Genomic DNA, 15,107 nt, shown 5'->3' on the forward strand with positions numbered 1-15,107 from the left:
AGACAAGGTGTAAACCTGTGCCAAAGAAAATATGTTCTCGATCTATTGGACGAAACAGGACTGTTAGGTGCAAAACCGGCTGAGACTCCTATGGAACCAAATGTTAAGTTGAGCGGTGATACAGGGGGAATATTTGATGATCCTGGAAGGTATAGACAACTAGTGGGGAAGCTGAACTATTTGACTATCACGAGACCAGACATCTCCTTTGCAGTCAGTGTGGTGAGCCAATTTATGCAGAACCCTTGTATATCTCACTGGGATGCAGTTCTTAGAAATGTAAGATATTTGAAGGGAGCTCTAGGTCGTGGGCTATTGTATAAACCATGAGGAAAACTTGAAGTAGTTGGGTACACGGATGCAGATTGGGCGGGCTCTGTGTCTGATAGAAGATCTACTACAGGTTACTGCACATTTCTTGGAGGAAATCTTGTGACGTGGAAGAGTAAAAAGCAGACGGTTGTGGCTAGAAGCAGTGCTGAAGCCGAGTATAGAGCCATGGCACACACTACATGTGAATTAGTGTGGTTGAGGAATCTCTTACAAGAAATCGGGTTCCACATGGATAAACCTATGAAGTTGTACTGTGACAATCAAGCTGCGCTCCATATCTCATCAAACCCTGTTTTCCATGAGAGAACAAAGCAAATAGAGATTGATTGCCACTTTGTGAGGGAGAAGGTTCTTACTAGAGAGATAAGCACAGAACATGTAAGCTCAGGTGATCAGTGGGCAGATTTGTTTACAAAAGCCTTAAGCTCAGGGAGAGTGAACTATATATGTAACAAGCTGGGATTATATGATATATATTCTCCAGCTTGAGGGGGAGTGTTAGAGTTAGCCGAATAAGGGTAGATTAGTCATCTCACCTTGGTTAAGTTATGAGCTTATGTGGCAGTCTTATTAGAGGTTCTCTATCCCATACTTAAGTAGGGGCAGTTTAGTCATTGTACATTTAATTAGAAGCCTAATCACTATTAAGAGGTCGACTGATAGGGTTTAGCTATCAAGTTCGACAGTTCTTTCATCTTCTTCTTCTTCTCTTCTCTTTCTTCTTCTCCTTACTGGTTCGGACTACTGTAGCTACAGTAGCTACAGTGAAAACAATAGGCATAATAGGAAGGGGAGAGAGCATCATAAGACACATAGTTAGTGATAGGATACTTGCTACATGTCCTCTTCCCTTTTCGAATGGAAATAGGAAGATCAATGTCATAATCAATAATAGGATTGTTAGGAGGTTCAAAATTACCTGAGTTTGGGGAGGAATAGAGGTAGGAACAGGAAGGAAGAAGGGAGTCCGATCTTCACTTGCATTCTCCCCCTGAAGAGAAGAACAAGATGACTGGAAAAAGGAAGAGGATTCCAAAAAGGTAACATCCTTAGAGACATATCTCTTTCTAGAGAGAGCATCAAAGCATCTATAGCCTTTCTAGACTGGAGAGTAACCAAGGAATACACACTTAACGGATTTAAGATTAAACTTGTGCCGAGAAGAACTCATATCATGAACAAAACAAACACAACCAAAGACCTTAAGGGGTAGATTAAAAGGAGGTTCATCAGGGAAGAGTAGCTGATGAGGAGAATGAAGGTTAAGGACCCTTGATGGGAGTCTGTTAATGAGATATATAGCTATCTCAATAGCATCACACCAGAAACGAGTTGAAACATAAGTTTGGAACAATAAGCCTCGAGCAACTTCAACCACATGCCTGTTTTTTCTTTCAGCCACCCCGTTTTGTTGTGGAGTATGACTACATGAACTTTGGTGAATAGTGCCACTGTCTTCAAGAAATCTATGCAAGTGATGTTCAAAGTATTCCTTGGCATTGTCAGATCTTATTATCTTAACTCTTTTTTCAAATTGTGTCTCGACCATATTCATGAAGTTTTGAACAATCATAGGAACTTTATCTCTACTTTTCATTAAGTAAAGCCATATATACCGACTGTAGTCATCAACGAAGAGAATGAAATATCTATACCCCCCCATACAAGGGACAGCAAATGGGCCTCAAACATCAGTATGGATCAAATGGAAAGCAACATTACTTCTTTTACTGCTTGCAAAATATGTGTTTCTACATTGTTTGGATAAATGACAAACTCCATGTTCAAAATTCGATTTGGACACAAAATCAAACAAGTTTGGAAACAAAAACTTGACAGAATTGATAGACATATGACCAAGGCGACAATGCCATAATTTCAAAAGACTCATTTTCTCATTGGAACAAAACTCAATCTGGCTTGATAATCCATGCTCTAAAGGACCATCCAAGAGGTAGACTCCATCCATTTTATGCCCACTTCCAATCATCTTCCCCATTCTCTAGTCTTGAAAAACACAATGGGTGGGAAAAAAGGTCATTGAGAAATTGTTGGATTTTGTTAGAGAACTAACAGACAATAAATTTTTTTGTGGCCCAGGAAAATGTAGAATAGAGTCAAGAGAAAGGTTATTAGTGATTCTGACTTCACCCTGACCCGAGATTGGGGTCTGAGATCCATCCACAATAGTAATCTTGCCCTTCCTTGGGGTTAACTTATATGAGGTAAAATGTGAAGGCATACCAGTCATATGGGCACTGGCCCCAGAGTCTACAATCCATGGGCTAAAGGAGGTGGAACAAGCAAGTGCAGTACTTGTCTTAGCATATGAACTAGATAGATTACTAAGTCCAAAACCATATGATGAGGATGTACCACCCTTCTCTAGCTGCAACAATATATTCCTGAGTTTGTCCATCACATTAGCAGAGCCAAGCACATCCGAGGGCTATGCATCATTACCAACTATAGCCAAGTGAGCATTTCCCTTCTTCCCAATTTTGTACTTCTCTAGTTTTAGATGAGGATTGAGCTTCCAACACCTTTTTTTAGTGTGTCTTGGCTTCTTGTAGTACTCACAAATAACATCCTCGACCTTCTCTGCAATGGGATGCTTGCTAGTATTTTGCTTGGGTTGAGATGACATAAAGGTAGAATGATCACTCATAGAGGATTGCATCAATGGCGGTTCTTCGGCTTTCTTCCCCTTGTACAAGAGAGTAAGCAGTAGCAAGAGAAACAACGCCTGCACTAAGAATGTGTTGTCTGGTGAAATCAAACTCCGGGTTCAAGCCGGCAAAAATATCAAAGACTCTAGTCTCCTCTATGTACTTCCGATACTGCTCACCATCTTCAGGGTCCTTCCAAACTAGAACTTTCAAGTGATCAATTTCTTCCTAGATAGACTATAGACAAGAGAAATATATAGCAACAGATCTCTCCCCCTGATGCATACTACAAGCTTCCCTCCAAAGCTGATACACTCTAGTAGTATTGTTAACTTGGGGATAAGTAGCAACTACCCTATCCCAGATATCCTTGGCAGATGGAAGAAACATGTAATTTCGGGCAATACGAGGTTGCATTGAGCAAATCATCCACGACATAACAAGGGAGTTGTCCTGTTCCCACCTTGCAAATTTTGGGTCTTCAGGACTTAGTTTCACTTCCCTTCCTATGATGAATCCCAGTTTACCCCTCCCAGTAATGGTAAGTTTAGCAGATTGATACCACTCTAAAAAATTAGTTCCATCCAGCTTAACAGTGGTTATCATACCACTGGAAATATCTGTAGTTCCCGGGAACACATTGGGAACCATCTAAAAATCCTTAGATGATTCCATATTCTAACAAGACACCTTTTCACCAACCAAAAAGGACCCCCAATACTTTAACCGAGGCTCCAGACCCAAAAACACGTTACCCCACGGTTAAGAACCAAAGGAAGACCCAAAAACTAGGTTGGCAGCAAAATAGAAGGAGAAAAATCTCTCAAAAATCACACAATGCTCAGAAAATTACGGGACCACTTCCCGTCAATCCCAAATTGAAAAACGACTTGAATGGTCTAGGTTTTATAGCAAAAAAAAAAAAAATCATTAAACCTACTATACATGGCTCAACATCAGATCTGGAATTTCTGCAATTTTTTCCTTGAAAAATCCACCAAAAATCATAGAAATTTCATATAACGACAAGAGTCATACCAAAATTTTTCTAAAATCAGGGTGAATCAAACTGTGTTGGTTTCATAGATTGCCATCAACACCTGTACGGACTGCTGACATCATCCGGCGGCGGTCTAACGTCAGCAGTTCGCCTCTGGGTAGGAGATCAGCAGAAAACTAACTCCCAGATGCTTCTACCCGCTCTAATACCAAGTTGCAGAAATTAGGGTTTCAAGAGAATGAAAGAAAGGAGAGAAGAAAAGAAGAAGAAGAAGAAGAAGAAGAAGAAAATGAAGTGTCGAGAGGTGTGTGATGTTCACTGTTCACACCCCTCAAAAGTTCACTTTATAATTGAAAATTAATAATTACAAGAAGGCCCCTATTTGTGTGCCCAAATACAGAGATAGTACAAGAAAGGAGAAAATGACCAAAAACACCCCTGTCTAACCATTCTCAACAAAATGATTTATATGATGAGTTGGTGGAGCATTCTAAGACTAATATAGATGACCATCGGGATGACATTACTAGTAAAGTGAAGCTAGAAGTTCCTAGATTTAGAGGTGATATCAATCCACGAGTTTTCTCCAATTGGTTGGCAGAACTAGAGGAATACTTTGATTGGTTTGATATGTCAGATGAAAGACGGGTTAGATTTGCTAAACTTAAACTTGTAGACCATGCAAAAGTATGGTGGAGTGTGGAGAATAGATTACAGAATATGGGTAAGCGTCCTATCACCCGTTGGGAAGATATGAAGCATTACTTGGAGGAGAAATATTTGCCTAATGACTTCCAAGATGCTCTTCATGATAAGATGATGATATTGAGGCAAGGCATCTTATCTGTGTCTGAGTACATGCAGAAGTTTGATGAGCTTACTATTAGATGTCAGTCTACAGAAAGTGATAAGCAAAAATTAGCCCGATTTTGGAATGGTTTAAGGGCTGATATTCAAAGGGAAATGATGACTGCACGAGTTTATGATGTAGATGATGCTTTTTAGATGGCTATTGAAATAAAGAAGAGCTTGAAGCAAGTGAATAGTTGGAGGTTTGGTGTTCAAGCTGGGGAGGCAGCAGCACGTAAGATTTTAGATGAGGGTAGAGTCACTAGACCTACATCTCATAATGCAGTTCCAGTAAGGTTTGATGGTTCCAAGTATCAGGGAGCTGATAACAAGGGGAAGAATATCATGATTGATGCTAATAAAAGGGGGACAACAGAAAATACTTGTTTCAAGTGTGGTGGAAAGGGCCACTGTGCATTTTAATGCCCTAATAAAAATCTACACATAGGGTGTGAGAAGGAAGGACAAGTGGAAGATGATGAAGAAGGCCTTGGTGAAGAGGAGTACACTAGGTCTAAACATGAAGAAGAAGATGACAGAAATCTTGTTGGAGTTGTTAGATGTATTTTAGCATCCTCTAAAGAAGAAAAGAAAGAAGATTGGCTTCGTACAACGATCTTCCTCACCTTTGTCAAGAGCGGAGACAAACTTTGAAAGCTAATAATTGATGGCGGTAGCAGCATGAATGTGGTTTCTGCAGCAACTGTTGAAAGGCTCAATCTAGCTGCACAACCTCATCCTCAACTATACAAGATTTCTTGGTTAAACAAGATGACACTTTGGGTAGAACAAAGAGCTTTTGTTTCTATTTCCTATGGGTCTTATGTTGATGATATTTAGTGTGATGTTGTTCCTATGAATGTTACACATATTCTATTAGGCCGACCATGGCTTTACAATAGGGATGTATACCATTGTGGGAAAGAGAATACATATTACTTTCTATTTAATGGAAAGAAATTTGTTATGAAACCTATGTCACCTGATGAGATCAAGAAGTGAACTAAGGCCCCTCAAAAGGCAACTCCAGCCCAGAAACAGGTAGTTGAACAAGAGAAGCAACCTCTCTTGTTGTCCAAGAAGTAATTTGAGGAGGAAAGCAAAGAATCAGGCCTTGTTTATGCCTTAATAGTGAAAGAAGTGAATAAACCAGCACATGCCCCTATTTCAAAGGTGCCAAAAGAGGTTGAAGACTTGTTGGCTGATTTTTCAGATTTGATCCTAGAAGAGTTGCCTGATGAATTACCACCTCTATGTGGTGTCCAACATGCAATAGACTTGATTCCTAGGTCTCAACTACCTGATTTGCCTGCACACCGGATGAATCCCATAGAACATGCTGAGTTGAAGAGGCAAGTGGATGATCTATTGAAGGAGGGCTTCATTAGAGAGAGTCTCAGCCCATGTGTTGTACTGGCTCTACTCACTCCCAAGAAGGATGGCTCATGGAGGATGTGCATTGATAGCAGAACAATCAACAAGATTACAATCAAGTACCGGTTCCCTATTCCACACTTAGATGACATGCTGGATATGATGTGTGAAGCTACAATTTTCTCTAAAATTGATCTTAGAAGCGGATATCACCAAATTAGGATTCGACTTGGAGATGAATGGAAAACCCCTTTTAAGACAAAGGATGGCCTCTATGAGTGGCTGGTTATGCCTTTTTGCTTAACTAATGCTCCCAGCACTTTCATGAGAATAATGACTCAAGTACTTCATCCTTTTATTAGTCGTTTCTTGATTGTTTACTTTGATGACATTCTTATATACAGTCATACTCCCGATGATCATCTTGACCATTTACGTCAAGTGATGAAAGTTTTACGTCAGGAAAAGCTCTACATCAACTTAAAGAAGTGCTCTTTTATGACACCTACTGTTATCTTTTTAGGATTTGTTATATCCTTTGAAGGTGCCAAGGCTGACCCTGACAAGGTGAAAGCTATACTTGATTGGCCCAGTCCCACTAACATCCATGAAGTGAGAAGCTTTCATGGATTGGCTACTTTTTATAGGCGTTCCATAAGGAATTTCAGTATTATTATGGCACCAATTACAGAAGCTATGAAAAAGGGGGAATTTGTTTGGTCTAAGGCTGCAACTAAAGCCTTTGAACTATCAAGCAAAGGGTAACTAAGACCCCAATGTTACATTTGCCCAACTTTTCAAAGATCTTTGAGGTGTTTTGTGATGCTTCCCAAATTGGAATAAGTGGTGTGCTTATGAAAGAAGGGCATCCTATAGCTTTTCACAGTGAAAAACTTAATGAAGCTAAACAAAAGTACTCCACATATGACAAAGAATTCTATGTTGTGGTGCAATGTCTTCAACATTGGTGCCATTATTTAATTTCCCAAGAGTTTGTTTTGTATTCAGATCATGAGGCACTCAAATATCTTAAATCTCAGAAGCATCTTAATAGTTGACATCAGAAATGGGCTGAATTTTTAGCAGAATATAACTTTGTGATTAAGCATACAGCTGGTGCCGAGAACCAAGTAGTCGATGCATTGAGCTGAGTGGTGTATATACTTCATTCTATGTCTGTACAGGTTGTGGGGTTCGATCATTTGAAGCAAGATTATGATGGTTGCAAGGATTTCAGCATCATTTATGGTTCTTTACAAGCTGGACAGCAATCTGAATATCCCGGCTTTTCTATCCATGATGGTTATTTGTTCAAGGGAACTTGCTTGTGTGTTCCTAACACCTCACTACGCGATTATGTTATATGGGAGTTACATGCAGGTGGGATTTTTGGGCATTTTGGTCAGGACAAGACCATTGCTATGGTAGAAGATCGCTTTTATTGGCCTAGCCTTAAGGCTGATGTTGATCGTGTGATCAAACAGTGCAGAATTTGTCAATTGGAAAGAGGGAGAAAGAAAAATACAGGGTTGTACACCCCTTTACCAATTCCGCATGAACCTTGGCAAGATCTCTCTATGGATTTTGTCCTAGGTCTGCCCAAGACAATAAGAGGTCATGATTCAATTTATGTTGTGGTAGATAGGTTCTCAAAATGGTCCACTTTATTCCTTGCAGTAACACATCGGATGCCTCACATGTGACAAGCCTATTCTTTAGGGAAATTGTTCATTTACATGGTGTTCCTATTACTATTGTCTCTGATCGTGATGCTAAGTTTATGAGTTACTTCTGGAAGACACTCTGGAATTAGCCCAATCTTCAATGTTGAAGACCTAAGTGCATATCATGGCCATAGTGATTGTCCCATAGTCCCATTGCCTAAGCTACCTTTGGTTCCACCTACTAATGTGCCTGAAGACATCCTTGATGAGAAGTTGATTTCTACAACAAGTGGGGGTTATCAAAAGTTTCTTGTAAAGTGGAAGAATCTACCTCTTTCAGAATGTTCATGGATTACAGCTGAAGACTTGTATCATCTTAATCCAGAACTTTATGAGCAATATCATGCCTTTAACTTGCCAAGGTCGAGTTCTTTCAAGCCGGGGAGAGATGGTGGGGATCGGTCCATGCATTATAAGACCTATTCTCGTAAGAAGACCAACAAACAGATTCTGATTTGGCATGGAGAAGACTCTTGGGATTTGGACTGATCTGGTCAGGGGTATTTTCGTCATTTTGACCAGCCCAGTGTGGACTTGGGCTATAACATCTTGTTCCTATAGCTTAGTAGTGCTTGTCTTTCAATTTTTAGTTTATTTGCATTAGTAGATAGAAAGTTATTGTGTTTCTTGATGCACAAGACAAATAGTGGCACTTTTTGTAATTATGGTGAACGGTGTTCCGGGCCACACAAGTCACTCGAATGAAGATTTCTTAAGAGCTCTCTTGCTGTATGGAGTGATTTCTACACACTCTAGAGTGATTCTAAGACCCCTTGGAGTGATTCCTTGGGATTTCTCTCTCTTCTCTCTTTCTCTACCCTTTCTACTCTCTCTTCCTCTCTCTTTCTGTCTTGTGTTAGTTTGTTCTAACCCTACTGCATCAGGAACAGGGGGAGCCTTGTTCTGTTAGGCCACTACCCAAGCAAGTAATTAGCATACTTGTGTTATGGGCCTTTTCTCCACAAAAGCGTATCATATTTCAGGCTAGTTAATGGCCAGATGATATGGCCAACTCGGAGTGCCCTTCCATCAGCTTTGGGTAATTGCAAATCTGCCATATGTCCACTCCAAAGCCCATCCTAGCTCTAGAGCGCAGCATGATTTGTCTACTAAAAAACAAACTTGAAAATTTACTCATTCAATAAAAGAAGAAGGAAAAGAAGAAAAGAAAGAAAGAAAGAAAGAAAGAAAAGTTCAAACAAGGAGCTCACAATGGCTACATTGCAGCTTGCAGGGGGCTGTTGGGCTAATTAATGGACACATGAAACCCTTTTGGATTACAAATTTAACAGCCATGCATCTTCTCTAAACGATCAACCAGTCTGTTGGGGAGACCAAGCTATATATGAATAAACCACAACAAAGTCAATTTGATCTTTTAACTGCAACTAAACCATAAAACTTTGGATGTTCTATAGCCACAACAAAGTCAACTTTGGATCTTTTAATTGCAACCAGTAATCAAGGATATGAAATTAATTAATTATATCATACATACAGAAATCATGCCCTTAAATGAATTCCAGAGCGTTGGCAGAGGCTTCCCATGAACAACCTGACACTGAGCTTCCACGCAAAGATTTTTATATCTCACCTCCACGGCAGGCAATTTCACGCCAACTCTACAAAATCAAAGATTCAGACTGTTGATGATGACGATGCCTGTATGTATGTATGTATGTATGAATTTGGAATCATTATATTTTTATGTAGACAACACACGTATAGGAATCAGTGGGTGCTTTGAATCTGAAAGGAAAGGCTTAGTTGTTACTTGTCTATTCTTTTCCTGAGTTTCTGCAACAACCGAAGGTTATCGCTCTCAATGTGTTCGATGAGCTTCTCTATGAAAAGGTGTCGTTCCGAAGGTCCAAGCTTGGTCACGTCAACCACCCTTTTCCCTTTGAAATCAGCTGCTCCAGTTCCGTCTTCATGGCCATCGAACAAGGACGACCTCAGCCGCTCAAAAGTGGGTAGTCTCTCGATTGCAGCCCATTGCAAAGCATATTCATCATCGCCATCATCCCTTACTGAATTATTCAGAGCTGAGTTGCTTCTGAAACTCGAAGTGTGTAGGCGTCGAAACGAAGATCTCATGCTTCTTCCAATCTCAGCTAACTCGATTCTCAGCGACTCTATCTCGTCATTTCCCGCCAACTGAGCCATCTCTTGCAGAGAGAGAGTAGCTAGTCAAGCTGATGAACACAGAGAAAAGGAGGAAGATCTAAAATGCATGTATAAAAATAGCTGGCATTCCCTCTAGGTTGATTAGGTAATGCAATGCATCATTTTGATGGCAGCAAGTGAATGAATGCAATGCTTACTTCGTCTAAAAAAGTTTGTCAAACAAATAACTTAACCATTGAATAATTCATCTTTCTCTCTCTCTCTCTATCAGAATGAGAGAGAGATGCCTTAGTAGTTTACTTAACCAATTATCTTTCTAATACCAAAGAGTTGACTATTTACTATTATATATAGAATATGATCTATCATCTATATATGTTTTAGTTATTTTGTGAGTCATGACTCATGGCATATCCATTCATGTTGTCATTACATGTCACATTTGAGTTCGTAACTCCATCTCTCTTTTTAATAATACATATAAATAAAAGTCAAAAGGATTTAGATAATTGGTAAAGCTCGAATTCTTCGCCTCTAATGTTGAAAATATTTTTGGGAATGATACGTTATTATAGAATGCAGTCAAATAGTAATTGTTCCCTATTTATTTTAACCACAAACAAGCTATCAACAGTATAGGCTATTGGCCCCAATAGCCAAAGTTAACTCTCATTTAATTGATTTGAACATCTATCAAAAATGACAATATGTCACTGGTGGTGGGAATTAGGAAGTGGGGAGGGGTCCCTTGTTGGATTTTTAGATTAATAATAAGATCCAATTAAAAATTGGATTGAATTTTGTTCACCCTCGTTTGTATTATATTTATTTATTTATAAATATATTTATATTACATTTTTTGTAATTTTTTATAAAGAATATGTATATATGCATATTAGACAAAAATAGTTGAAAAACATGTATATATAACTGTGTTTATGCAATATAACAGTTCACCCAATTAATTAAATACCATTCTATAATTGCATTTCATACCTAGGAGAAGAACTTAATTGGTGTTTTATATGGAGTAGTTGGGAGCCTTTATCTTATGCTCGGAGGCTACATATCTGCACACAATACATGCACGATGCATATCAGGGCTGTCAACAGACTGAAAATCTGGTATCAGTTCTAATCACTGGGATTCCGCTGTTAAAACATGTATCGATTTAGTAGTTAAATAAAAATCTCGGAAGGATAGGGTTGAGGAGAGGTTTACATTTTCATATGTAGGGAGAGTTTGAATTCTCAAAATGCAACTTACTACGGGTTTTGGGGTGGATATGGATTGGAAGGTTTAGGAAGATGGATAGAGTCTAAAATTTATAAAACTCTCCATGAACCTGTCCCATTGCCATCCCTAATTATATATAGTATTTTTTATTTAAAATTTATTTTTTTTAGTTTTTCTTTATTTTAATGATAATGGAGTGAAGTCCGAGTAAATTTGATCAGATTTAGAAGTTCAATAATCAGATCAATTTGGATTTCAGATGTAGCTGAATTGAATCCAATCAGATTACGATCTTACATCCAATTATAGGGCTCCACTCTCCAGTAAGATTATCAATAATATGGAAATAGCACGGTTTTTAAAACCGACCCATAGACTGAACCAGTTAGGGGTCCGTTCTCGGGTCGAATGGTCTGACCGTTCTGACAAAAAAAATTAAAAAAATTTAAACAAATGGTCAAAACCGTCAAACAATTTAAACAATTCAACCGCCCGAGTCAGCAATTTGCTAACCAAATCAATGTTTTTTTGTAAATATCTGGTTTTAGAGAAAAACAAAACCGATCACCTAACTGGTTCTAGTTTTTCCGGTCCAATCATCCAATCCGATCCGGTTTTGAAAACCATGGGAGATAAAACCCAAAAAGGGATATTGAAAACCATGGGAGATAAAACCCAAAAAAGGGATAGGATTAGGCATATAACTTGGCATCATGAAGATATACCTAAACATCCCATTTGGATGCTGACCATGGTGACCAATGACCAGTCAAAGTTTTGCAAATTGGTCAACTTTAAACCCACAAGTCAGGCTTATCCGCTGATGTGGGTGATCCATACTCAATTCATGACTTCACGTAGCGTAGAGGAGTCTTTGCACAATCTATATTCTGTTCGAATCTCCTGCGACCAACTTCACGGCTCACATTTGCAAAAACCCAGTATTATTAGCAAGATTTTAAAAACCGATCCGAAAATAAAATCATTCTAACCACCAATTTGTGGATTGATGGTTTGACCATTCAATTTGAATGAATGACCTGTTTCAACAAAAAAAAAATTAAAACAAATAATGGTCAAAAATCATTCAACGGATCACTAATCAGTTTAACGATTTTGGCCAAAGACCAGATTTGAAGTAAAGTGGAACCAATTGCCTCAAGCAATTAACGGTCCAATCTTCCGGGTCAACAGCAATTAGAAAACACTGATTATTAGCGTAATTAACAAGAACAGTCGCATAGTAACATGATGTTTTCATCAATTTAGAATCACTAACATGTATTAATTTTTATTAGACTATCGTAACCATGGTTTCAAAGAAAACAGAACCGCTTTAACCATCGGTTCCCGAGTCAAATGGTTTGACCGTTCAACCCGAACCCCGGTCAAATGGTTTCGGGGTCCACTCCTGAATCCCGATGGACATGAGAATATGATACATTGACGTTCCACTCCCGCACTACTAACATGGTTGACCATATCCACGGCACGCGTGGGCTCCTTTTATATATATATATATATATATATATATATATATATATATATATATATATATTGTGATCTTAATTCTTAAGTGTCTCCCCCTATATTCTATAAAGACTTTACTGGCTCCCAACTCTTTTGCTAGTCTATGGGCTTCAAGCCCAGCTCTCGTTTCAACCCATAGTGATCGCTGTGAGACCTATAGAATCTACTAAGTTCTACGGGGTGGATGGGTATATGCAATTTACACAATATTTTGAAAGTGTGAAAGCACAGACATTCGGGTGCAATAAAATTCTATAAACATGTGGCATCATATAATTGACATGTCGACCAATCTATATAGAGAGAGAGAAAAGAGGAAGGGTAAGGGTCCTCACCTCATCTCATTTTATTACACATGTAATTATTTATTATTAAAGTAAATAAATAAATTAAAAACATAAAAAGTCACAATAAAAACAACAAAATCCATTAAATCCCTCATTTTCTATTAGACCTGTTTACAGACCATGTCAAGAGTTATCTATATATTAATAAAAAAATGTTCAGGTCTGAGCCCAGCCCAACCATTGGGCCTAAATCTTGAACTCAAGCCCAACCCTTATATAAAGCCTAAAGTCCGATCAAAAAGTTGGGTAAGAAGATTTTTTCAATTTTATCCAACAATAAAACTGAAGTGATTTAAGCACTAATAATTTAACAATAAATATGATTTTAAATAAAATGGATTGGCAAAACAAGACTCATGTAGCCAACTATATAATAGTTGGGATAAGGCATGGATGATGATGATGATGACTCGACAATAAAACTGATTTATTTATATTAAACGACTTCAGAACCCAATATTGCCAAAATATCTTACTATGACTTGAAAAAAGGAAGGAGAACAAAGAAAGCACAAGCCCATCCTGAAAAAATCAAGCTTAGTGTTTTAGGCCCATGCTCAAGCCCACGGGCCTAAAATATTGTCCAAACCCAACCATGAACAGCCAGATCAGGTCCGCTCATCAGGCTACCCAGCCCATGGACATGTCTATTTGCTATTATATCTCTTTAAATCTCTAATAAGGCAGAGGCAGGGGTATAAATTAGATGGACTATGTCAGGTTAAGGGTCAAACCAGGATCAACCCAAGACCAGCCCTAAACATTGACCCTGGATCCAGACCAAAATTGATCTCAACACCAAAATTTATAAACTAAACCTAATCAACTTTCTATTCAACCCCATGCATTGGATGAATTTACTTGCTAGCAAGGTTCAAAATACCCCAATGCATCAATATGATACAAATTGGTTTCAAAGCCATTAAACATTGATAATAGGACTTTATAATGGTTCTTTTATATATTTGACTTTATAATGGGTTTAAAGATTTAAAAAATCAGTATACATTTGATTGTAGAGTATCATACTGGAAAAAAAATAAAAAATCGTCCTGAAAACACACTGATACCTAAATTTTGGGTATCTAGTGTATCAATACTTTGAACCATAATTGCTAGAATTTTCATGAAACATGAAACATTCAAATACTATATCTTTGTCAAACATACATGACACATGTTGCACCCAAACTCCAACTATGCCCAAAAAAAAAAAAAAACACCTCTAAGAAATCTGCAACATGATCTAAATAGAGTAATAGACAACTATATGCATAATATCTAAGGTTCAAAATTTCGTCAAGTATTGGCCGATACTGATACGTATCATATCAGTGGGTCACTGATACACAAAATATAATGAGTTTCGAAGTAAGACCTGTATCGGCCGATACTGATACATATCGTATCAGTGGGTCACTGATATGCGAAATATAATGAGTTTCGGGGTAAGACCTGTTTCAGGGGGTAACCAGGCTTTTAACCGACCCCCTGAACATATTTTGAAAAAAAAAAAAAAACTAAACAAGGATATAAAAGAGTGTTGATACAAAGTCCGATACACCCAATTTAGCGTATCAGACTATCAAAACTTTGAACCTTGGTGTATCTTCACCAACCAATTATTTCATGTTATTTCAAAAATGCACATGGCATCCAAGGATACATGCCATGTGGCATCCAAAAAGATATGCCAACATATACACAATATAGGATGACATCTTGAAGAAATAACATACATAGCACAGATGGGAATACCACATAGCAATGTTTTTGAACCGCCATTAACTCACATGGTTGGACCATTTGGTATTTAGTGAATGACCCATTGACCTAGGCAGTTAAACCATCGACCCATTCAACAGTTTTTAGCTGTTTTTATCCATTGACCCATTGACTCAAGCAATCAAACCATCG

General features: G+C 38.2%; 1 protein-coding gene across 6 annotated transcripts in view; it reads right to left on the reverse strand.

The window, feature by feature from the left end:
* The window catches only part of LOC148867870 (pleiotropic drug resistance protein 3-like), a 44,516-nt gene extending 34,386 nt beyond the window's left edge, over positions 1–10,130 (reverse strand). The window contains exons 1-2 of one of the 6 annotated variants that reach the window (XM_088976139.1): positions 9,724–10,130; positions 9,448–9,571 (exon numbers count right to left, since the gene is read on the reverse strand). In XM_088976139.1, the coding sequence (XP_088832265.1) occupies positions 9,448–9,571; positions 9,724–10,115 (516 nt within the window). In that variant the 5' untranslated portion in view covers positions 10,116–10,130. Of the gene's footprint in view, positions 1–9,160; positions 9,289–9,447; positions 9,572–9,723 lie in introns of those variants that run through there. The other 5 variants (XM_088976140.1, XM_088976144.1, XM_088976143.1 and 2 more) reach the window with 5 other exon arrangements.
* Between the last annotated feature and the right edge of the window lie 4,977 nt (positions 10,131–15,107).

The sequence above is a fragment of the Nelumbo lutea genome, chromosome 3 (assembly GCF_056320005.1).
Source record: "Nelumbo lutea isolate HS-2025 chromosome 3, American lotus-T2T, whole genome shotgun sequence".
In the NCBI taxonomy this organism is placed as follows: Eukaryota; Viridiplantae; Streptophyta; class Magnoliopsida; order Proteales; family Nelumbonaceae; genus Nelumbo; species Nelumbo lutea.